Source organism: Chiloscyllium plagiosum, unplaced genomic scaffold, assembly GCF_037043375.1.
Source record: "Chiloscyllium plagiosum isolate Xiang-an unplaced genomic scaffold, Cpla_swu_hap1 HiC_scaffold_29, whole genome shotgun sequence".
In the NCBI taxonomy this organism is placed as follows: domain Eukaryota; kingdom Metazoa; phylum Chordata; class Chondrichthyes; order Orectolobiformes; family Hemiscylliidae; genus Chiloscyllium; species Chiloscyllium plagiosum.
In genome coordinates this window covers 17,004,530-17,030,347 of record NW_028270167.1, presented here as the reverse complement: position 1 = coordinate 17,030,347, position 25,818 = coordinate 17,004,530, and the positions used below count along the sequence as shown (strand labels likewise).

The following is a 25,818-nucleotide window of genomic DNA, read 5'->3' as shown; positions in this document are numbered from 1 at the left end:
AGTTCACAAACTGTTAAAAATCTCTGGATTTTAAATTACAATGTATTGAAAACCCTTATTAACATGTTGTGGTGCTTTGTCATTATCATCATGCTTGGAGATTTCTTTTTCTTAAAAGCTGCAACACAAATAGTTAATTTGAAGAATGCAATGGAAACATGAATTTTAGTTGACATGTCTCACCATGTAGAAACTTAATGCAATTTATAATTAATTCAATGGCAAATGACTGTAGAACAGAAATACTACGACAGTGTTTGCATAAAATTGTTTTAAATATTAGCTTGAAAGTAATGCTGTTCAGAGTTTGTTGCAGAGTCACTGAAATTTTAAGGATGTTAAGTCAAAATTACATAGCAGCACAAAACGTAAAAACTAAATTTGTATACCATTCATATCCTTGCAGAAAAGGCAACATATAGAAAATTAGAGCTTGACACTTTCTACGCTGTCCACAGTGATACTTCAAGAAAATAAGTTTCAGTTTAAACTAATTGTTTTGTAAGAATGGTTTTAGTTTTCCACAGTATTTTAAAAGGCAACTTTGTACAAATTGAGGTTTCTTATCATACCCCTTTAAATAAGCCATAAACGAATTGACAGAAGGGCTCATTTAAATTGTCTCACATTCCCAATGAGAGATCCCTTACTGTGAAACATTGTTTCATTAAATATATTCACCATGCTCCTGTCTATGAGGTCTGTCCCTCTCCAAAGAGAGCTCCTCAGCTCTCAGCTGCAGTGGTGTCAGTGTAATCTCCTGGAAATCAATCAGGAGGCATTCAAATAAGCATAAATCAAGGCTTAGCCCGAGTGCTAAACTCACAGAGTTCTGACACCAACACTGGCTGTTGTCTGTACAACGTTACTAACAATGGATATAATGTTTGACTAGCTCCATGTTAACCCAGTGTTGTGAAACATACACAGTGATTAAGTAATTACCTGACTAACCTAGTGTCTAATTAAAGTGAATTTTACATTAAATGTATACAAATTCTATTTAATTTAACTTGCAAAGAAATATTTTAAATACCTTAGCTTTCCCTTCTTTCTTTCTGGCTCCAACTGTTTCATCCTGTTGGAGAATTAAAAATACAATTTAGTAAATTCAAAGAAAAAAGATAAAGATGATTAACAATCGAATAACAAGACACTTCAGACAGCACGTAAGTACAAGTGTACTTTGATGTAAGGCATGGGATTTATATATTTTTAAAATTTCATTAATTATTTACTTTTGGATTTTAAATCAGAAGGAATGAGCCTGTAGATACTTTTGTAGCCATGGTGATTGCTTTTAAAACACAGTATCGGAATGAGACTTCCTGATGAATAATGGGGATTTGTAACATTAAGAGAGTTTACTAGCGAACAAAGCAGACAGCATAGTGCATTAGATTTTCTGATAGAAGATTTTGGAATTTTGGGGGAAGCACACTTCGGTTGGAAAGTAAATATTTTAGTTTCAGTTTGGACAGCTTGCGTAAGTCTTGGCTAAACCTGGATGTGTTAAACACATTCTCCTGAGAAAGGAAGGTAATTTAAAACTGTTAAATCAGAGGATATCTCAGGATAAATAATTTAGTGCAGAAGTTTGAGACCGAAATGTTTGGTTAAAACTACAAAGAGCTTATTTGAAGCTCAGAAAATCTAAGTTCGCTTATAAGTCGTCTCCAGAAAGAGGATATCAGATTTTCAACCAAAAAAATTGAATCTATAGTTAAATTCAGCCCTAAGATGTGAAAGAGAAGGAAATTCTCCAATAAAGGTGTATTGTTGAGATTAATGGGACTGTATTTGACTTTGTGCTTTTACATTTCTGTTACATATAACTTTGTTTATTCTAGATTGTCCAATCATCTGATGAAGGAGCGTCACTCCGAAAGCTAGTGTGCTTCCAATTAAACCTGTTGGACTATAACCTGGTGTTGTGTGATTTTTAACTTTGTTTATTCTATTTTATCTTCATTTCTTTTGCATACTAAACTTCAGAGCTTTATTATTCAACCTGAATCTACAGTAGTGATCGTTTGCATTTCAGCAAAAGACCAACTTGTTAAATATCTAAACAAAAACCACAAAGTATTACCCATCAAGCCAAATTTCAGCCTGGGATCTGACTTATCCAGTAAGAACATAGCTGGGATCATAGGAGTACAATTAACTGGAACTGTATCAGCAAATACTCTAACACCATGTGCCAGAAGTGTGAGAACTATTGCTTTTTTGTGGGAGAGGGTATCAAAATTTTTTTTAGATTCAATTCAAAGTGAATGTTTGAATATTCCACAGGGAAGAAAAAAATGTCTTAATTGCATCATTACTTAACAAGGCCCATAATTTGCACTTAAATAAATCAATATAATTTTCTTTCAGCATATCCATAGGGAAACATTTCCATAGAATGCTGATCTGCAGAAATGATGTTTTCACAGATTATGTTTTGATTTAACCTTACTTCAATAGTAGACTAAGTCCTCTAGTTCAATAGTTCTGAATATGGTGCAAATGTTGATCATTATCTAAATTTCTTTTAGAATTCTAAAAGCAACAATCATATTACCTATAAAACATATATGTTCTAATAAGACCATGTCCAGTTTACATAATCACTCCAATTCACCTAATCTCTCCTCCTCGTCCAGTGATACATTCAACAATCAGATGGTCCTAATGTTTCCTTCTGTGACTCAACATCAAAGTTGGTATAACTTTATTCTGTGAAGACCCCGGGATGAAGTGTGGCTACGTTAAGAGTACTATATAAAAGTTTGCTGAAGTTCTCTTAATATATAGTAATAGTGAGATAATAAGTGTATGCAATCTAATAGGTAATAAACAGGGATTTCCTAAAATCTGCAGATATTGACAGTCAAACACCATTTACATTTCTGGGTTGACTTGGGCACGTTTCTGATTTAAGACCTGTTCATTGTGAGTTATCAAGAGAAGATAACGTTTGAGATGGAAATGTGTTGCTGGAGAAGCGCAGCAGGTCAGGCAGCATCTAGGGAACAGGAGAATCGACGTTTCGGGCATTAGCCCTTCTTCAGGAATGAGGAAAGTTTGTCCAGCAGGCTAAGATAAAAGATAGGGAGGAGGGACTTGGGGGAGGGGCGTCGGAAATGTGATAGGTGGAAAAAGGTCAAGGTGAGGGTGATAGGACAGATTGGGGTGGGGGCGGAGAGGTCGGGAAGAAGATTGCAGGTTAGGGAGGCGGTGCTGAATTTGATGGATTTGACTGAGACAGGATGGGGGGAGGGGAAATGAGGAAACAAGTGAAATCCGAGTTCATCCCTTGTGGTTGGAGGGTTCCTAGCCGGAAGATGAGGTGTTCTTCCTCCAACCGTCGTTTCGCTGTGGTCTGACGATGGAGGAGTCCAAAGACCTGCATATCCTTGGTGGAGTGGGAGGGGGAATTGAAATGTTGAGCTACAGGGTGGTTGGGTTGGTTGGTCCGGGTGTCCCAGAGGTGTTCTCTGAAACGCTCCGCAAGTAGGCGGCCTGTCTCCCCAATATAGAGGAGGCCACATCGGGTACAGAGGATGCAATAGATGGTGTGGAGGTACAGGTGAATCTGTGGCGGATATGGAAGTTTCCTTTGGGGCCTTGGAGGGAGGTGAGAGGGGAGGTGTGGGCGCAAGTCTTGCACCTCCTGCGGTTGCAGGGGAAGGTGCCGGGAGTGGAGGTTGGGTTGGTGGGGGGTGTGGATCTGACGAGGGAGTCACGGAGGGAGTGGTCTTTACGGAATGCTGATAGGGGAGGGGAGGGAAATATATCCTTGGTGGTGGGGTACGTTTGGAGGTGGCGGAAATGACGGCGGATGATGCGCTGTACATGGAGGTTAGTGGGGTGGTAGGTGAGGACCAGTGGGGTTCTGTCCTGGTGGCGGTTGGAGGAGCGGGGTTCAAGGGCGGAGGATCGGGAAGTGGAAGAGATGCGGTGGAGGGCATCGTCGATCACGTCGGGGGGGAAATTGCGGTCCTTGAAGAAGGAGGCCATCTGAGATGTGCGTTTTTGGAACTGGTCCTCCTGGGAGCAGATGCGGCGGAGTCGAAGGAATTGGGAGAATGGGATGGCGTTTTTGCAGGGGGCAGGATGGGAGGAGGTGTAGTCCAGGTAGCTGTGGGAGTCGGTCGGTTTGTAGTAGATGTCCGTGTTGATTCGGTCGCCTGAGATGGAAGTAGAAAGGTCGAGGAAGGGGAGGGAGGAATCTGAGACTGTCCAGGTGAATTTGAGGTCGGGGTGGAAGGTGTTGGTGAAGTGGATGAACTGTTCCACCTCCTCGTGGGAGCACGAGGCGGCGCCGATACAGTCATCGATGTAGCGGAGGAAAAGGTGGGGGGTGGGACCAGTGCAGTTGCGGAAGATGGATTGTTCCACATATCCTACGAAGAGGCAGGCATAGCTGGGGCCCATGCGGGTGCCCATGGCTACTCCTTTCGTTTGGAGGAAGTGGGAGGATTGGAAAGAGAAGTTGTTCAGGGTGAGGACCAGTTCAGTCAGCCTCATCTTCCGGCTAGGAACCCTCCAACCACAAGGGATGAACTCGGATTTCACCAGTTTCCTCATTTCCCCTCCCCCCAGCCTGTCTCAGTCAAATCCATCAAATTCAGCACCGCCTCCCTAACCTGCAATCTTCTTCCCGACCTCTCCGCCCCCACCCCAATCTGTCCTATCACCCTCACCTTGACCTTTTTCCACCTATCACATTTCCGACGCCCCTCCCCCAAGTCCCTCCTCCCTATCTTTTATCTTAGCCTGCTGGACAAACTTTCCTCATTCCTGAAGAAGGGCTAATGCCCGAAACGTCGATTCTCCTGTTCCCTAGATGCTGCCTGACCTGCTGCGCTTCTCCAGCAACACATTTCCATCTCTGATCTCCAGCATCTGCAGACCTCATTTTCTCTTCAAAGATAACGTTTGATACAAGTCCACAGACTCAATGCTGAGGAATAATATACATTTCACTCAAACAGAAGCCACCCAAAAGGTGCACTAATTTTTCCTGGTCTCCTCTGCTACAAAAGGAACGAGTGCAAAAAGAGATTTATTGAATTACAACAATCTCATGCTCCATCAACATCAATTAATTCATTTTCTACTGGAAGAAGTTGATTGTTAACAGGTAAAATAAAACTTAGATATGAATTTCAAATAAACAATAGTATGAATGAGTCAAGAAGTGCCCGCATGTGAAACAATGTTTGCAAAGCAGGAAATTCTTATTTCATAATTGAAGATTAGAACAGTCATTGTTGTGAGCAATATTTTCAGGGTTAAACAATTATCTTTAGCATCACATTAGACAAATTGGGTTCGTAAGCATCATCTCATGGATTGCTTGCATGCTTTGTAAATACTTTTTGAAGCAATTAAGGGTAACCTCTCCCTTCTAACAATGAAAGCCTCTTTCTCTGAACATGGGGTATCATCAGTGCTAGATCATATCCAATTCATTTGCAATTGTATACAACGTCAAATCTGAATTTGAACAAACACTACTTTTTATTGTTATACAGGTAAGTACACTAGCCTAACTGTATTTCACAAAATTCTACAAACACCAAATCACCAAAGAATTTGCTTTTGTGATGTTCATGGAGAGATGATTTCTGGCCATTAAAGAATGACTGCTTGTGATCAATATCAAATAGTATTCTGCACCAACCTGAAGATGACAATAATAGGCTTCAGTTTCATATCTCATTTGTATTTGTATAGCACAATTAATACAATGAAATTTCCCAAGCATCATAAAACAAAATCTAACACCGAGACATATTAATGCCAAGAGAAGGCGATAAAGAGCATTGTTTGGAGGAATAAAAAGTAGAGAGGTGGACATGTTTAGGGAGGGAATTCTAGAGCTTACTGATTTTGGCAGCTAAAGGCATGGTCACCAACAGTATACTGATTAAAATGATGATGCTAAAGAGGCTAGAATTAGAAGAGCACAAATATATTAAATGATTGTGTGGCTGAAAGGGATAGGGATGGACCCGTGGAGAGATTGAAAATAAGCATGAGAATCTCAAATTCAGGAGCCAGTCAGCAAGGTAGGGCCCTTCAAAATGAAAGGAACTTATTGACAATTTCAATATAGACAACAGAATTTTATTTGACCTCAAATATACTCTAACCAGAAGTTCACTGACACACAAAGTACTATATATTCTGTCATGTCAGCTTTTATTGTGCATTCATGGGCGTGGGCATGAAAGCACAACTGTCTATGAAGCTAAAGTGTTGTCAAGAAGCTAACTCAATGTGATGATGATGTATGGCACATGAGTTGACTTAAATTACTCGTTCACAAACTAATTTCATGCACTATCTGACCAAATAAATCACACACTATTTAAGCAGAATCTGTAATTTTACTGATTGCTCAAAATTTATTGCTGAGAAATTTGAAACATTCTTGAAATTAAATGATAATACATACACCGTACCTTCAGAACACACTGGTCAGGTTTTCTGTTCAAAGTATCTGTTTTAGAAAGAGACGATTTCAAAGGTTTGGCATGCAAACATTCTTCTTCTACCAGTTGATTTGTAAAAGAAAAAACTGGACAATATTTTCATTATACGGTTCATTCACTCAAATACAGCAGCGTTAGAACCAATATTTTGGAAGTTGCAAGTTTCCAGGGAAAAATAGAGTCAGGGAGTCAAACAACCACAGAGGTATATAGCAAAGAAACAGATCCTTCAGTCCAACCCGTCCATGCCGACCAGATATCCTAATTAAATCGTCCCATTTATAGAGTCATAGAGAAGTACAGCATGCAAACAGACCCTTCGGCCCAACCTGTCCATGCCGACCAGATATCCCAACCCAATCTAATCCCACCTACCAGCACCCGGCCCATATCCCTCCAAACCCTTCCTATTCATATACCCATCCAAATGCCTCTTAAATGTTGCAATTGTACCAGCCTCCACCACATCCTCTGGTAGCTCATTCCATACACGTATCACCCTCTGCGTGAAAAAGTTGCCCCTTAGGTCTCTTTTATATCTTTCCCCTCTCACCCTAAACCTATGCCCTCTAGTTCTGTACTCCCCAAACCCAGGGAAAAGACTTTGTCTATTTATCCTATCATGGCTCATTTCTCTCTGAACCCTTCCGATACATGTACCTTTTAAATGCTGTAATCATACTAGACTCCATCACTTCCTCTGATGTGAAAAAGTTGCCCCTTAGGTCCCTTTTATATCTTTTCTAACTCACCTTAAACCTAAGCCTTCTAGTTTTGGAGGGGCACTCCTCAGCCTCCAACACTCCAGGGAAAAACCCCCAGCCTATTCAGAATCGCCCTATAGCTCAAACCCTCCAACCCTGGCAACATTCTCGTAAACCTTTTCTGAACCATTTCAAGTTTCACAACATCCTTATAGGAGGGAGACCAAAATTGCACATAATATTCCAAAAGTGGCTGAACCAATGTCCTGTACAGGCACAGATGATCTCTCAACTCCTATGCTCAATGTACAGACCAATAAAGGCAAGCATATCAAATGCCTTTTTCATTATTCTATCAAGAAAATTGGAGTGCATTATTTCAAATTGGAAATAATTTTAATCCAGTGTATACCAATGGATAAGATTGTAATGCACTTTAGGTTAATAGTCAATGCTGATGTTAATTCCTTATTTCATACATTCAATTTAATAGCTCATATAAGCATTCTAACCCCTCAAAATCATTGCAACTCATTTAAAATGGCAAGAGATCAATCAAAAGGTCCTGCTTTCAAATAATATAGTTTTGGAAAAGTCAGATTTGATAACATTGTTCCTGTAATTTCAAAATGGGCTATTCTTATTCTAAATTAATGTTTTTTTCAAATTTGCATTTTTGTCACACAAACCCATTTTCTTTTAACATGATGCTGTATAATGTAGCAAGAAATGTGTGTTGAGGCAGCACCATTTTTCAGAATCTCAAGCAGTTAACGATAGAAAAAGCATAACAGCAGATAAAATGCTCACCAGTTTGTTCCTGGTGGATATTAGACGGCTGTTTTCCTGTATTTTGTTGCTTTCTTTCTTTTTTTCTGGTAATCTTCTTTAAGTTAAAACTAAAAAAAAATCCATATATTACCTTCACAATTCTTAAATTTCCTCAACAATGCACACACTGATTTGTTGTTTAGAACAATTCTCCAAACAATGTTGAGAAGCATAATTTAAAGATAAACAGCAGATTAAACCAGTTTACCTATGATAAAACAAGTTTAAAAAAACCTGCATTCATCAATGCTACAGATAAACCCCCATAAAATATGAATCAGCCAATCTGGTACTCGAAAAGGCAGTGTTTTTATCTATCACATCATATAGTTACAAGGCAAGGTCAATTTAGAAAACAGTATTTAATGCATAGGAAAATGTTTGCAATGTAAATAAGAAACTATTTTATTGATTCATTTTCAAAAAGTCTTAATTACACAAAATTAAATAATGAAGAATTTACTAAGTGCTTCTAGAAGTACTAATTCAGAGGAACGACCATTATCCAGACGGACAAGGGCGGGTAGTATTTTGTTTGGTTAATCGAATGTTGGATAATCGAATGCCAGATGACAATTCAGCCAAGCATTGGGACCTTGCAATCTTGCCAAATAATTCGAAGTTTGTTTCATCGAATGCCGGGTAATCAAGGTTCCTCTTCAACATCAAAATTTAGAAAAAAATTGTTGGCTCTTGAAAGCTTCACACAACTACTCTGTGAACGCTCTTATTTTCCATCTGGATTCAGTACTCAACATTGGTGTACATAAAAATTTTTCAACTGTGAAAAAAATGCAGCAATACGTTTTTGTGTGGATTATGCTTGGCACAATAATATGAGTTGTCTAAAAACAGTAAGTATCACTGGCTATAAATCCATAGAGCTAGAACAAGAAGCAATTTAAGAGTAATGAGTATACATTCCAGCATTCAAGTAAGTATCTTCTCTAAGCTTGAAACATATAAGCTTATTTTATACAGTGATCTTCTTAGGAAATTTTAGTAGAGCGTCGGGGGAGGGAGTAACGGTGCTGAAGGAAGTGGGGGACAGTGTTTGAGAGAAGGTGATGGTTTTGGAGGAGTGGGGGACTGTATTTGGGATGGGGTCGGCAATGCGAAACGAGCAAATGTAATGGGGAATGGGGCCCAATTGTAGTCATGTATGAAAAGTCAAATGGTGGATGAAAATATGGTTAGGGCAAATGCAAGGAAGAAAGAAATTCTACATTTATTTTTCAATCCGATTACTTACCACCATTAGAAATAGGAATGGGCCATTCAGCCCCTCAAACCTGTTCGGCTATTCAAAAGATCATAGCTGGTTTGCACCTCAACTCCATCCAGCTGCGTTGGTTCTATATCCTTTTATAATGTTGTCTAGAGTGTTGTTTACTTTAGCAGGTTTGGAATAATCCAAACCTCTATCATAGAGATGGTGAACAGGCTTTAGAAACTTATTTTCCACAGAAATTTCAGCATCTGATCTGCTCTTGCAACCTGAGTATTTAAGTGACTGGTCCAATTCAGTTTTCAGAAAACCTCAGGATGTTAATAAAGGGGAATTTAACCACAGTAGTGCCATTCTATGTGATGGGAAAAATGGTCAGATTTGCTTTTGTTTGATAAAATCATTGTCTGGGACCGATGCAGCATGAACGATGCTTGTCACGTATCAGTCCAAGCCTGAAAGTTGTCACAGACTTGTTACAAATGGATGCTGATTGCTTCAGTAGTGACAGAATCATAAATGATGCTAAACATCAGCAAATATTCTTCCTTATGGTGGGGGGAAGATCATGAATGGAGTCCTTGGGCCTAGAACACCACCCTGAGGAACGTGTGCAGTGATGTCTTGGGACTGAGACAACTGACTTCCAACACACACAACCATCTTCATTTCACCATATATGACTCCAAATGAGGAAGCATTAACCCACCAAATGCCCAATTACTCAAGTTTTACTGGGGCTCCTTGATGCCACATTTTAATTCAAACATCTTCTTTAGTCAAGAGCAATCACCTTCACACAAACTTGTCTTGTTCAGTTCATTCTTCCACATTTATTCCAAAGCTGTTATGAGATCAGGAGTTGAATGACTCTGACAGAACCCAAACAGCCTGTCAATAAACAAGTAAGTGGCAGCTAGCATTTTCAACAACACCGTCCATCACTGTGCTGATTGACAGTAGACTAAATTAATCGATTTGGATTGTCCTCCTTTTTGTGGACAGGATATAACTAGGCAATTTACCACATTGCCAGATAGGTGTACAGCATGGCTAGTTCTGGAGCACAAGTCCTCAGCACTAATGCTAAAACAGAGTGAGTAACTGTAGCCTTAGCAGGATCTCATGCCTTCAGCCATTCCTCAACAATGTGTGCAATAAACCGAATAGGCTGAAAGCTGCAATCTGCAATCCTTGTAAGCAGCAGAGGTGGACCATCCAGGGCATTTCTTGCTGCGATGGTCACACATACTTCAGTCTTCCCTTTTGCATTGATACACTGGAGTTTCCCCATGGTTGAGGATATGACTGCTGAGCTCAGGTCTAATTCTTTGGTTAAGGAATTGCTTAATTCTGATGACTGAATGCCGTTTCCATTGTTTGTCATTCATGTTGTCATCTCAACATAAGGCATACCTCGTGCTACTTTTGGCACATCCTCCTCACACTTCATTGAAACAGGATTGCTCCCCTGGTTTGACAGTAATGCTGCAGTGGGGGATATATTGGACCATATATTATAAAAGATAGTTAACTATAATCCTGCTGATGGCCCACAGCATTTCATGGAAGCCCAGTTTGGAATTGCCAGATCTGTTCGAAATCTATTCTGTTTCACACAATCGCAGTACCAGTTAAACAATGGAGAGCATCTTCAATGTGAGGACAGAACTTCATCTCTGCCATGCACATATAATGGTCATTCTAACCAACGGTGTCATGGACAGATGCATCTGCAAAAGGAAGGCTGGTGAGTTGGTGGTCAAGGAAGTTTCTCCTTCTTGCTGGTTTCCTCACTAACTGCACAGATCAGGCTCAGTATCTATGTTCTTTATGATTCAACCCCTAGTCGGTATTGGTGCTACAAAGTCAATCTTGGTGACAGGTTATAGAGGTCCCCACCTAGATGACATTCTGTATCTTGGCCACACTCAATGCTTCTTCTTCTAAAGGGTGCTCAAAGTAAAAGAGTACAGACTTGTTGGCTGAGAGGAGGAATGGTAGGTGGCAATCAACTGGAGAGCTCCTTAACTATGTTTGACCTGATGCTACAAGACTTCATGAGGTTTGGAGTCAAGGATGGGGATTCCTAAGGAAACTCTCTCCTGACTGTATGGAACTGTGCTGCCACAACTTTGGGAAATACAGAGGAACCTGTATCCTGCATTCGATTATCTAAATTTCTGATTATCCAGCAAGATCGCAAAGTCACGATGCTTGGCTTAACTATGTTATCTGGCATTCGATTATCCGCAATTCAATTAGCCGAATGAAATACTCTCGCTCCATGTCCTTCCGTGAGGTTCCTTTGCACAGGTGATCTATCCAGCCAGTATGTTAGAACATATGCAGGGGTGATAACCACAATGTTGGAGTCATAGTCTGTGAATCATGCCTTGTTTCTGTTGCTCGACTAGTCTGTCTGACATTTTTTCCAATTTTGACAAAAGCAGGAGGATTTTGTGAAGTCAATAACACTGGGCATGACAGGTACTTCGCTCAAATGTTGACATATTTCACATCTTTAGATGTTCACTTTTATCAAGGTTCATGTTTCAGCCTCTTCCAACATAGCATGCCAAATTACAAGCTTGATAATTATTTTCTCAAAACCTCTCTACTTTCACTCAGCCCAATGTGGAACAATTCGTCATGTTTGGAGAATAAATTATTGGTCATTCCTACTCTAGCTTTGATCTTTTTAGAGCAGAAAGAACGATCTTCTAGCAAAATGGTTCCGGGTACTTCGATTATTCCAATTGTTAAGCATTTTTCTTGTCCTCTGCTATTCCTCCATTATTTCTTCAAATCTTACCAACCTTTCTCTTTCTTGCATTAATTTTCATTGTGAACTTTCAGCACTTCATTCATCCTATCCATTAGTATTTGAAGATCATCCATTGTACTAGTCATGACAGCTTAGATGTCTACAGCAACTGACTTCCTACTTTAATGTCTTTCTGTACTTTCTTTTGTAATTCTTTTATCATGGCTAGACTATGAATTATGTAATGTGGTTCTGGATGGAGCGGGTCAACTGCAGACATTGTAACAGCAATGAAAAAGTTTTCAGAATGATAGAAGTGGAAAGATTGTTTTCTTAGTATTACCAATAAAAGGCAATGAACTTAGATTGATCATATTCCAAGGTATAAGAACCTGATTAAGGTAGTTACTGAGAGAATTCAGACTGACAGAGAGAGAGAAAAAGAAAATAAAAATATTAGACAATTTGAAAGTGAAAATGAACAAGCAAATGAGAAGGAAAATACTAGATCACAAGGAGTGGAGAAACTCAGCAGGTCTAGCAACATCTGTAGAGAAAACAAAGTTAATGTTTCAAATCCAAACAATTTCTGTTTTTGCATGTTTCAGATCTCCAATATTCATAGGTCTTTGTTTTATAAAGGACTGAGAGATGATCGGGGCCCTGTCCTTAGGCAAATGACGACAACTGACATATGTGTAATGAGTTTCCCATACAATAAGACTCTGACAAAGGTGTTTTCAGCATAATTTGAAAAAGAAAATGCTGCTATGCAGAACAACAATCTTGAATTCACAACCTAATGTGGTTTCTGATTTGATTTCTCGGATAGAAATGCATACACATCTCTGCAGAATACAACAGGGAAGAGATAATTTTATGATTCATTTTGACTGTGCCAAGAAAATATATTTTGCGAAGTGAAGACAACAGAGAAGTGACAAATGCAGACTCCACAGAATTTTTCAATTACCCTTTTAGATCGGAATGAAATTAGGGAATACTTTCTTCAGTGTGGAATCATCCAAAGACTAGTACAGCACAACAGTCTTCTCAGTCCACCTGCACTGGCACATGATGCCTTTTCTCAAGTAAAAACCTTTTGCCTCCATGTGGTCCGTATCCCTCTATTCCATGCCTGTTCATGTATCTGTCAAGATGCCCCTTAAATATTGCTATTGCATCCACTTCTACTATTTCCTCTGACAGCACCTTCTCGGATTTACAACCCCCTACATAAAAAAAAGTATTGCCTCACATCTCGTTTAAACCTTTCCCTTCTTACCTTAAACCTATTCCCCTGAGTAGTTGATATTTCTAACTTAGGGAAAAAAAAGACTTTGACTATCCATTTCATCCATGCCTGTCATAATTTTGTCAATCTCCATCAGGTTGTGTCTCAGCCTCCAACATTCAATTTGACCAATCTCGCTCCTTTAATCCAGGCCCCGCTCCTCAGGTAATTATCTGGAAGCTCATGCTGCAGCTGCGACAGTTCCAAGTGTCCAGTGATTACATATCATTGTAATTAATGTGAAAGCCAAGCTTGTGAGATCAAAGGTTTAAGCAAATGATTGAAGGTTGACTAAAACACAATACTGAACTACCTCAGTTATCAGAATGTCAATTATCCGAACAAGATCTCAAGGGCCCTTAAAAACGTTACATCAAACGGGTGTTACTGGTGTGACGACCGCAATGAGGAAACCTGAGTGCATCAGCAAAGGAGGGTGATAAGTTGACTGTAACAGCATATAGGATTTTAAATGTTCTAATGTTTATGGCAAGGGACAGGGGTGTGGTTTGAAGGATGGTCAGAAGAGCATTTCAGTAAGCAAATAAGATTGCAAATGAATGGATAGGATTTCACCTGGACTGAAATGATAAGAGCGTTGTCAAAACTGCGATGAGAATTTTGAATACTCTGTTTCAATTTGAAAGCTGGTGAATGAAACAAAATCAGGATGACTAAGGCGTTTGTGTTGGGTGATGAAATGTCTGGTTTTAGTATTTCCAGTGTTTTAATTGCAGGAAATTATGACCAAGCAAAATTGCCAAAAATATCCATACTTAGTAATTTGTAACTCGTTAAGATAGTAAATATTTAAAATTAAAAATTACTTCACTTTAGATAGGATTACTTTGACTCTTATACCTGCTGTGAGGCATAATGTTGCATCTAAAGATATATTCGTCCAAGACTGACAAAATTATGGGCGGCACGGTAGCTCAGAGGTTAGCACTGCTGCCTCACAGTGCAAAGGACGCGGGTTTGATTCCAACCTCAGGCAACTGACCATGTAGAGTGTGCACATTCTCCACGTGACTTCGTGGGTTTCTTGCGAGTATTCCGGTTTCCTCCCACAAGCAAAAGATGTGCAGGTTAGGTGAATTGGGCATGCTAAATTGCCCATAGTGCTCAGGGATGTATAAGTTAGGTGCATTAGTCAAGGGTAAATATAGGATTGTAGGGGAATGGGTCTGGGTGAGTTATTCTTTGGAGAGTCAGTGTGGACTTGTTGAGCTGAAGGGCCTGATCCCATACTGTAGGGGTTTTATGATTCCATGAAAATTGATGCCAACAATATACATTTAATAGTTGCCTCATCTGAAGAGTACATGAAGCTGGGATTGGAGCAGTGGAGCAAAGAAACATAAGCATCTCAAGCAACAGCGACTGGATATTTTCTTCAAAAAATAATAACCGACCTCCACCTCAATGAATTTTATTTACACAATAAGTGATTTTCTTTGTAAAATATCATGAAGTTTTAAGCAATATCCGATGTTTGTACCCATTTTATCGATTGAATGAAATAAAAACTCTGTTACCATGCATTTTTTACATAATTACGTTCAGTACAGCTTTCTGTATGATCAGATTAGTTATCCTAATAAAATATGCCCCACCTGTCTCATTCATATAATCGAATTTGTTCTAAACTTGTGAGGGATTCAAATGCATGGGAACTGCTAATAATGACACACCTCAGTGGTTGCTGGAAACAAGAAATGCTGGAGATCACAGCAAGTCAGGCAGGATCCATGGAGAGAGAGTAAGCTAACATTTCTCAGCCCAAAACTGCCACTCCAGGATGTTTCTGACAGTGAACGAGAAAAAAGCAATTGTAAAGATAATTTACTAAACTATTCTTGCCAACCACACTCCCAAAACTATCAGAAGGTACATAAAAAATTAAGAATTCTTGGGACAAAAGTCTGGAGTCAACTTATTAATATGGTCGATGGCAACAAGCAATAGGTTGATAAGCCAACTCCTTTTCTTACATTTATACTTCTTACTGCATAAAGAACATGAGCAGATGGGCACAAGAAAAGTTTCAAGCATGAAACTAATGAAAGTAAGTAAAGTGAAATATGTTAACTGAACTTGCCTGCTAGATGATGCCTTAGTTTCTTGATTATGGCTTGTTTTATTTCTCTTTGGCTTTGAACATTCAATCTGCAACAGATGTAGAAAGAACATGTGAAATTATGTAAATGGGTTGCTAATTTATTCTTACATAAAATCAGAAAATAGGAACAGGAGTAGATCATTGTTTTTATAATGTTTACAATTCCAAATATTTTTTCCAAACATATCTGGTTACTCTGGATGGACGTTTGCTCACTGAGCTAGAAGGTTAGTTTTCAGACGTTTCATCACCATATTAGGTAACATCATCAGTGAGCCTCCAGTGAAGCACTGGTGTTAGTGACCTGCTTTCTATTTATGTGTTTCCTTGGATTGGTGAAGTCATTTCCCGCGGCGAGGTCATTTCCCACAGTGATGTCATTTTCAGTCCTTTTGCTTTTCAGAGGGCGGTAAATGGGTCCAGATCAATGTGTTTAGCGATAAAGTTTGCGTTGGGATGCCATGCTTCTAGGAATTCTCATGCGTGTCTCTCCACACGAACTCTGTCAACAAACACATCGATCTGGTCCCCATCTACCATCCTCTGAGAAAAGGGATCAGGCATGACATCACTACAGAAAATGACATCACCAACTCAAGGAAACCTAAACACATAAATAGAAAGCAGGTCACTAACACCAGTGCTTTACCGGAGGCTCACTGATTATGTTACCTAGTATGGTGACGAAATGTCTGAAAACGAACCTACCAGCTCAGCAAGCAAACATACATCCATAACCTCAACCTGAGCTACAAATCTTCTCAAAGCGTGCTAATATCCGGTTCCTGTCACAGTTGAGACAGCTGATACATTTTTCACACAGTCAGGAGGCTGTGAAGCAACAAAAAAGCTCTTTACAAGATGAGAGAGTGAGAATAATTTTTTTCAGACATTAAACCACGTTACCACAATGAGTGAATCACAAACAAATGAATGATAACCTGTAGGGTCTGTATACTACATTCTCCACAGAAGAATGATCAACAGTGTCGAACCAAGACTATGATCTTTTCAGCCGTTTTGATTGAAGTCTTCTACTTTTAACTGAATGAGTTCAAATCATTTACCATAGTTGCAAATGCTTCACAGAAGTCAATGTTAAATGGCAGTTTGTAGGATTTAAGGAAAAGTCAACTTAAGATATAACTTACTGTTTTTTGCCGCGAGTCCTGAATAATGTCCACTTTCCATATGCACCCTATACAGTCTGGGGTAAGACAGCCTAAACCCAAAATGTCCTAAAAATTGAAAGAAAAATTACAAGTAGTAAACTGTGGAATCTGCATTTCATTTAATTATTAAATCACATCAGGAAGTAAGGATATACAATCAGACAGTCTCACAGGTTGGAAACAGACCCTTCGGTCCAAATCATCCATGCTGACCAGACATCCCAATCTGACATACTTTCATTTGCCAGCACTTGGCTCATATCAGTCTAAACCCTTCCAATTCATATACCTGTGCAGATATCTTTTAAATATTGTGATTGTATGCGCCTCCACCACTTCCGCCTCCACCACTTCCTCCGGCAGCTCAGTCCATACATTCACCACTCTCTGCATAAAAAAGTTACCCTGCAGGTTCTTTGCAAATCTTTTCCCTCTCACCTTAAACCTATGCCCTTTAGTTTTAGCTATTCACCCTAAACATGCCCCTCATGATTTTATAAACCTCTCTCAGTCAACCCTCAGCCTCTGATGTTCCAGGAACAAAAAAAGCTGCAGCCGATTCAGCTTCTCCCTGTAATTCAAACCCTCATCTTCAAAGTATTGAACACTCATGCTCACAAAAATAGTGCAATATATATTACAATACAAACTTTTTCTACTTTGTCTTGGAGTTCTTTAATTTTGCAGCGTTTCCAGCAGTATAAATGGTACTCAATATGGCAATTGTCACTGCAGTGCACTCGAACAAACCCCTGCAAATACAAAAAAGTGAATCTATAAGTTCCACAAACTATAGAAAAACACCATGTATAGGCCAAAATAACTAAACTTAAATCTACCAGCATGAAAAATTTAATCCAGAGTAAAGAACTAGATTATTTGCCAATTACAGAAATCCAAACACAACAATAATGTGGAATGTTAAAAATAAGAATATACAAACTATAGCAATATAATAGTTCATAGAATGAACGACATTTCATGAAGAACTATTCCTGGTTCAATAATTTGAAAAGACATCTTGTTCTGTAAGTCCAACTGTGCGGACCCCATCCCCTCTTGGTTTTATTAAAGTCATCTGCAATTGCAAGCATGAGCAATGGATAATTCAAATAAATATGGAAAATTCTGAGAGGCTGAAGTAAATGTTCATTAAAGGTTCTAGCTAACATCTAACTTAGTCTCATAGTACATGATAAGAATGCTCAGTACTAAAATGGAAATTTACTCTGTTCTCCAACATAAACATCTTTAAATGGCCCCAGAAGGGTAATCAATAACAAGTAACACAGCCCATGGGAAAAAAAAGGTAAAGAAAAGTCAACACACTGTGCAATATGTTAATGAACCACACTATCCCAAATGCATGCTCTGTCAGGTGGAAGCACATAGATGTAGCCCAAATGTCCCACAAATGAATAAGCCATTCCTGCTGTTTCTGATCAATTACCATTGATCGTTCCTGTCAAGCATGTTAGTGCAACCATCAGGTGAGATTTTAGTACTTAACTGTGACGTCCTCTATACTTGAGTTGTTTACGTTTGAAAAATGATCATAAGGGAAAAGTACCAAAAGACAGCCAGCAGCTTCTAAAGAGAAGTAAACGGATAGATTCCCTCCAACAACTTGCCCACCACCGACATCTGGCTCACTGGTCTATAGTTCCCTGGCTTGTCTTTAACACCCTTCTTAAACAGTGGCACCACGTTAGCCAACCTCCAGTCTTCCGGCACCTCACCTGTGAAACTTGAAAGGGTTCAGAAAGGATTTACAAGATTGTTGCCAGGGTTGGAGGGTTTGAGCTATAGGGAGAGGTTGAATAGCTTCTAAAGAGAATTAAACGGATAGAAGCTGCTTTGTTATCAGGGGGAAAAGAAATTATGTCAGAAAAACAAAAGGCAAGTTGACTTTTTGCCAAATGTGTTGTTTTCTATTTTGAACTGCAAGATGGGGGGAAAGCTACAAATTATTGGATGTGTTTCTGAAGTTGGCTCAGGATTTTCTTCACACCAAGAAACAAATGGCAGCCCGCTATTCACATTCCACATAGCTGAAGAATAGTGCAACTGTGTCAAAATTTTAGCTGGAATTGAAAACAATCTTCCTGAAGATTTAATTCAAATCAATGGTGAGCATTCACCTTCAGATAACAAAACTTCAAATTATTATATCGACAAAAACATGAACAAATCTAAATTAACAATTTAGTAATCTTGTGAGTATTGTTCTATTTAAATGTTACAAATCAATCACCCAAACAGTAAACCCAATACTACTCAATAGTGTACAACTGAAGTCCACCTACCATTAGATCGAACCACAATAATGTTAAATAGCTCAAACAATGTGAGTGGTCCTGACTTAAAACATTATCTGTTTCTCTCCTCACAGAAGCTGTCAGACCTGCTACTTTATTTCAGCATTTTCTGTTTTTAATGCTAATTGTACTGTTAAACTTTTTTTTAGAGTTCAACAGAAGCATGTTTATTGCATGCAAACTGCACATAAATCAAATAATTTTACCTTAAAGTCAGGATCGGATGCATAAATTTCCCGTTTTTTATTATGGGTATAACAGAATTCATAATGGCAGATAGCTTCAGGCCGTGGGTAACACAAGCATTCTTTAAGAAGGGACTTCAATAGCTCCTAGGTTAAAATAAATTGCAATAATTGAACAAAAAATTAAACCAACTAAAATCATTGTTAGTTTTAGACATACAAAAAAAGATTTAATAAATTCTGGAAGAAAGAACTTCTGAAAAGAGGTGGTTTGAGTATCTCATCAGCATTGCAAATACCCATAACTTGTGCTCAAATGCGCCAATTCAACAGCTTATTCGGAATCGTCATGAGTCAAATGTGTTAATACTGCCTTATATTGTGTATAAGCAAATGTATTTTAATTTATTCCAGTTGTGACAAATAATAAAATGTTATTTATTCTTCAATGGGATGTGGACATCACCAAGGCCAGTATTTGCTGATCATCTCTAACTTTTCTTGAAAGGTGTGTTGTGCTCATTCATGTCAGAAGGAATTAAGAGTCAATGACATTGTTATGGATTTGAAGTTACATGTAGACAAGATCAGGAAATTTACTCTTCTGTTCTCCAATATAAACATGTCAACTGGCCTAAAAGGGCAGTCAATACTTAGTTTCCTGAATGCTTCTCAAATCATGACTTTACTAATCAACATAATTTAAATTCGAACCGTTATCAATGATAGGACTGAACAGGAGTTTCCACAGCATGAGTCTGAATCTCTGGTTTACTAGTCCAGTGACATTACAATTTTATCACTGTATCCTCCACTGTGTCTCCATTTGAATTGTTTTTCATCTCTCTCCATACTTTTTCCCAGAAGATGTGAAATATCCTTATTTAAGATTAGCATCAGAAATTATTTAGGTCTTACAACAGATCTTGATCACTGTCCAATGCTCTCTGATCATCTTCCCAAATAATGCAATGGCCAGTTTGCCCTCTTCTCTATCATGCATCAGCTTTCAGTTTCTCAAAAGCTTAAATTTCTCTATTAGCTGGGGCACTGAAGCAGAGTAGATGATAGCCACAGCCCCATGACATGCTGCATGGCAAACTTGCCATCAGCAAAGAAATCACAAGGTCACCCATTTCTGTGACACAAGCAAGGAAAATCTACAGTTGACCAGAATTAGAGTCTGTGCATGGAAAGAATGCCAATCAAGAGGCTGGAGACTGAGCTTAAACAGTGAAAGCTCTATCAAGGTTAATTGCACGAGTTGGACATTACTTCATTTTCTATTCCGAGTTCAAAAGATTACTCCTGACAATTCAGGATTCAGAAGCAAAAATATTTCCACTGAAATCAAGCAACCCATGAGATACTGTCCAAAAAGTGGAAATTTGCAGACCTGCCCTTAAAAAGGTAAGACTGCGTCCTCATTAATATATGCAAGGCGCTCAATGCTCCATTTGGGTGGCTAGTTGCAATACATATTGATCCACAAATCTAATAGTGGCCAAACACAAATTCAGACTGAATGGATCTTTCTCAATTCGAAATTTGTCACTGTAACCTGCGTGAGTAATAGATACAATGCATATCGGTTTCGAGCTTGATCTGACAAGTCTCTTAAACAAACGTCAAAATGCACTCTCCCCATCAAAGAGAAATGGTAGTCATATTGTCTTTATATTAATACAAGTACTATGAATAAAAACAAACAATCTTCCAATGGACTTTTGTAGTTCTTGAGGTGCTTGATAAGGAACAAAATTTCAAATGCAGCTTGCAGAAATGTTAGTGAATAGATATATACCAAAAGTCAATTCAATAAATTTTTGAATGTGGAAGTTCTTCTGCAAGGAATACAATTAAGTAACTCCTCAAACTGCAAGAATGCAAGTACAGCTCAAATGTGTCATTTCAGTATCCAGCTGCTTACACAGAATACTCATGAGTCACACATTTTAACACTATTATATTATGTACAAGTAAAAATATTTTTAAAATGATTTAATGTTTCCTGTGTCTCCATCTGAACTGACTTTCATCTCTATCCATAACATTTTTCCCAAATTCTTTTGAAATACCATTATAAAAAATTAGAACCAGAATTTGAGAGAGGGGCGCTGGTAGGGATTTTATGATTCTCTGGGGTCCTTGTTGCAATCCAATGCATTCTGATTACCCAAACTAACAATGTAATTGGCAAGGCATTCCACCCCCTGTCTGTAAAATACAAGAACATTTCCCATTACATTCTTTGTGAAGACACGATACTGTCTACTTTGTTGCACAGTCCACTCCATTTACAGCTTTGTCACTTTTCACTTTCTTGGTGCCTGAATCACCATTATAAACACAGTTGATCCCGACTGTAGTCTCACATCCAGTTTTCTTCCTGCCCACCTCACCCCCCCACCTCCAAAAAAACTATTAATTCCTTTGCAGATTAAAAGTGTTTAACCGATCTTGAGTATATTTAATGACCACGGTCCACTATTCTCTGGAACCATTGCACCAGCTCTGGAAATCTGCATTTGTCTAATACGCCTTTTTGGTGTTTGGTGTTCCTCCTACATCGTCTGCCACCATTGACAGCCATGCATTAATCCACATTGGTCCTTGAACAGGACATTCTTTTCTGTATGCCTCTGCCTTTTGATATTTCAGAATTGCCTAAAAATCAATCTCTTCAGCAAAGCTGTTCGCTATTCTTTCCAAAATTTCCGTCTTGATGAATTGAGTTGAGATGATGTCTATTTTATGAAGTTTTTTTGGAAATTCTCCATGTCAAACTATAAACGTAGATTTTTGTTAATACTGTCTAATCTGAGTGAATCTACCTGTCAATGTCTCACATGTTACTTTCTCTTGCTTCTGAATTCCAAATCGGTAAGGGAAATATTTACCTCCCATCTCCTTTTTGAATTGGTAACTAAAAATAAGGTACAGTCCAATCTGAGTAAAGTTAAACATCAGCCTACACCAAGCCAAACACATTTATCAGTTAATCTTCCCAGATCATCTTTCACAAGCACAGCATCAATGCAATGCACCCTATTTTGTAAGGCTGCATTTAAGCTCAGTGCCTCTTGACATTGTCACAACCTTCAATTCAAATTGAAAGAAAAATCAATTTCTACCAATTTTTATTTTTTAAACAGCTTATGAACTTAAGAGTACAAAGTTATTTGATTGAAAAACTTCACTTCTACTTAACAGACAGATTCTCATCCAAATTCTCAGTTTTTAACTCCTCCTATATAAAAAGTAGACTTCATACTCAAAATGATAAAGTAAAATTGAATTTTAAAAAAATGTTACTCCCACATATTGGTGATCTAGGTTATACAATTCAGGATAGTTTTATAACAGAAGATCTCATGATTGGTTTTGTTCAAATGATCAGTAACAAATTACCCGGAAAGGAAAATGCATAACAGTATTTCCTTACTTTCAGTACACCATCCCTGGTTTCTTCAATTACAGTATCAGTGCCTGGCCATGTTCGAAGTCCTGGGACTAAATTACTTTCAACTAGTCGAAGAGACTTCTCTAAAGTTGATCTTGCTTCTTTATACCTAGAAGGAAGACGTCAAAGTTTAAATATTTGTTCTTTGCATTTTGAATAATTGTTAGTTTAGTGACAGGACAGATTTTGAGCAAGCAGCCATCTTTAAATTATAATTCTGACAACTTCCAGTTATACCCACCAGAGAAACTTGCCAAATACAAACAATTGAATCAGGTAGTAATTTAGTTCTTCTATTTCTCAATTTCAGAAAAGAACTGATTCAGTAGTTTGGCAAACATCAGCAACCAAAGAGAAATTCACCACAAACTTTGAAAACAAGTAAGTTCACCTTTGCCATTTTCTTGCACAACAGTACGAAAGATGAACCATAAAAGGGAGCATTTTATGCAGTAGAAGCTGAAACATGAACAGGCTTCAAGCAACAATAAGACAAACAGTGCATTCCAATATTCATTTGATTCAGTGCTAGAATTCTTTCGCCTGTGCATGATGTTATCACCTTCTGTTACATTTACGTCAGATCCATATCTCATGAAGTGCCAGAATCTAATCTTAAAAGGTGATTTCAAACTATCTTCCTACTTACCTACCTAACAATACAGGTTGTTTGCATCTTCCTCTGCACGTCCAAACATCTCCATTCTTGCCAAGTTTCCATTGCTAGAAAACTGATGTCAAGATCCTCTTTTGTATTCATTCATTCTACACTTTATTGACTGATTCTAACTATCTCCCCTCGACATCAGTGGCTCTCCTTTTAACCATTGCACGGCTCTCCAGTCATCTCCCTTCAATTAGCCCTAACCTTTGCACTTTCAGAAGCCTAATACAAACTCTCTGTAGCTACGCAATTGCGCTCTTGAAATCTTTATAGTATGTGCCTTTCCAAAGTGCTATTTTTATTAGTTTTCCGAACGTGTAAAGCACTGACTGACATCTTTCCCAAGACTTAAATAGTTTTATTCCTTTATTAAATAACATTTTTGTCACTAAGCCATAAATCACATTAGATCACATGACCATGTTTGTCATGTATATTAAAAATGTAGGTTCTAAAAAGTCAGAGTTTCACCACTCTACACACAATTCCATTCTTAACTGTCAAGTCACAGTCAGAATCAAATCCAATGGCTTTTCTTAATGTTGTTATGACATGAAAATAAACAGTGGAAACAAATCAACCTATCTCTGTATTTGTAACACAGTAAACCTAAACCAAAGACCCTGAAAATAGTCATTTCAATTATTCCTAACCAGTCTTTAGAATGATCAATCCCAGACTTTGGGTACAATTAATTTTCAGACACCAGGCTTATAACTTAAACAAAAGATTTAACTATTTATCAAATATACAATAACTTTTGCAGAGAGAAAATTAAGTAACATGTTAAGTTGATTAATATCTGTGCTTTAAACCTGAAACATTTACTTTCAGCCACCATTTGCACAAAACACAGAGACACAGACAGACACAGTTAAGGAATAAAGAAAAGAAAATGACTAAACTGGCCAAAATTCTTAACTGGTGTTCGCAATGCATTGATTCACGTGCATAAATATGGACTTCTTGGCTGCTTTTTTCTGAAATATTGATCAGGGTCAAATTCTCAGTTCACCTCGGCAAAGGAAGCAATACCTCTACTCAGCTTTCTACTCTTTTGACTTCAAGAAGCTGATGTAGCAGATTAGGCAGAGAACTTTCAAATCTTCAAGCTGTCTCGACAGCAGCCCAGAATCATCTCTCATAAAACACAGGCCAAAACAAATAACTGTAACCGTGGTTCCACCCTAACAGACTGATCAATTCCTCCTGAGTGGCCATTCAACAACTGCCATCTGCGTGAACACAAGGTCTCTTCCAGACTTGCCAGAACCAATTCCCAGGGATTGACCTCTTTAAAAGCCAATTTCTATTATCTTTTTAAACATAACGTTCTTCCTCAGAGTCAGTGTCTCTGTTAGAATGCTTTTAATCACGGCTCAGCCTGCAGCTAGCCTCCAGACCTGGCCTCACCAACAAACAAAGCTTGTTTAGGATGCTCTTTTCCTTGTACCAAACAAGCTTCCCAAAGTTCACAAGTTAGTTCCAGCTTGCAAAATTGATAAAAGACGAAAACTAAAAAAGATGAAAAGAAGCAAATATTGTAATAGATCCCAGATCCTGTCTGGAGGTGCTATTGTTGAATCTATTCTTGGTCTCCTCCCATTTCACATCAACACACCGTCCCTTACTGACATGACCAGAAACATAAGGCTAAACATGAGTACTGCTGACATCAAGCCCCTTATTCCTTTGTGCGCCTAATGGTGAAATGAGGTAGGCTAATTTATAGCATTCCATTAAAACTTACTGATGCTCAACAACATTGTAGATGTGATCTTTCAAATATTTGAAACCAAACATGTGGTTTCTTAAACGTGTATCAGATGAGAATAGATGCCTGAGACAATATTTATTTCTCTTGAAATTATTGAATCATACCTAAAATCAATTTTCAAATGCATTCATCACTGAAAATTAATCAGTTTGGATCTTAGACAGGATAAGCTCTGACTAACACAATGGAAAGTGATTGACAAAACAATCTGAAAAGTACTAATTTAGTATATCTGTCATTAAAGATTTGCAATGTATTACAAATTAACATGGTGTTTACTGACACTATGTTCACAATGGATAAACAAGTTAAAAAAGATTATTTTCACAATGAAAGCAGTGACAGTTATACTACCTGTTCCATTTGAGATAGACTCGACTGAGACCATAATAAGAGAGGCAGTTGAAGTGACTTGAATCTTCCTCCTTGAACTCTTCGAGAATTTTCATAAAGTGTTGCTCAGCCTCCAAAACATCCTACAAAGACAATAAATTTCAGGATAATTCACAGGTCACCCCTTCAACTTCATATAATATGCTCTAGTGCTGAACAGTTATAAGTTTATTCACAACTTTTTAAATTGCAACCTTTGAAAAATTGTCAAGTATATTTTTAACCAATATTTTAAATTCAATAATGGATTTCATTCAGCTTACAACGGAATGGTTCAGGCTATACACCATCTCACAATTGGCAAGGAGAACTCTTTTCTTCCAGTGATTACTAATGGAAATGAGAAATAAAACTATTGTAGGAGTCATCTATGGAGAAACTGAACTATGACTATGAAAAAAAACACAAAATG

At 38.2% G+C, this 25,818-nt stretch overlaps 1 protein-coding gene across 4 annotated transcripts in view; it reads right to left on the bottom strand.

Annotated features, from left to right (window-relative positions):
- Positions 1-25,818, bottom strand: part of LOC122540666 (uncharacterized) — a 112,762-nt gene that overhangs the window by 25,405 nt on the left and 61,539 nt on the right. For all 4 annotated transcript variants that reach the window (XM_087976396.1, XM_087976395.1, XM_043676702.2 and 1 more), the window contains 9 exons: positions 25,368-25,489; positions 22,555-22,681; positions 19,131-19,256; positions 17,257-17,358; positions 16,586-16,672; positions 15,414-15,481; positions 8,003-8,091; positions 6,459-6,496; positions 1,037-1,078 (listed from right to left, as the gene is read on the bottom strand). In XM_087976396.1, coding sequence (XP_087832522.1) covers positions 1,037-1,078; positions 6,459-6,496; positions 8,003-8,091; positions 15,414-15,481; positions 16,586-16,672; positions 17,257-17,358; positions 19,131-19,256; positions 22,555-22,681; positions 25,368-25,489 — 801 coding nt within the window. The remainder of the gene's footprint in view (positions 1-1,036; positions 1,079-6,458; positions 6,497-8,002; positions 8,092-15,413; positions 15,482-16,585; positions 16,673-17,256; positions 17,359-19,130; positions 19,257-22,554; positions 22,682-25,367; positions 25,490-25,818) is intronic.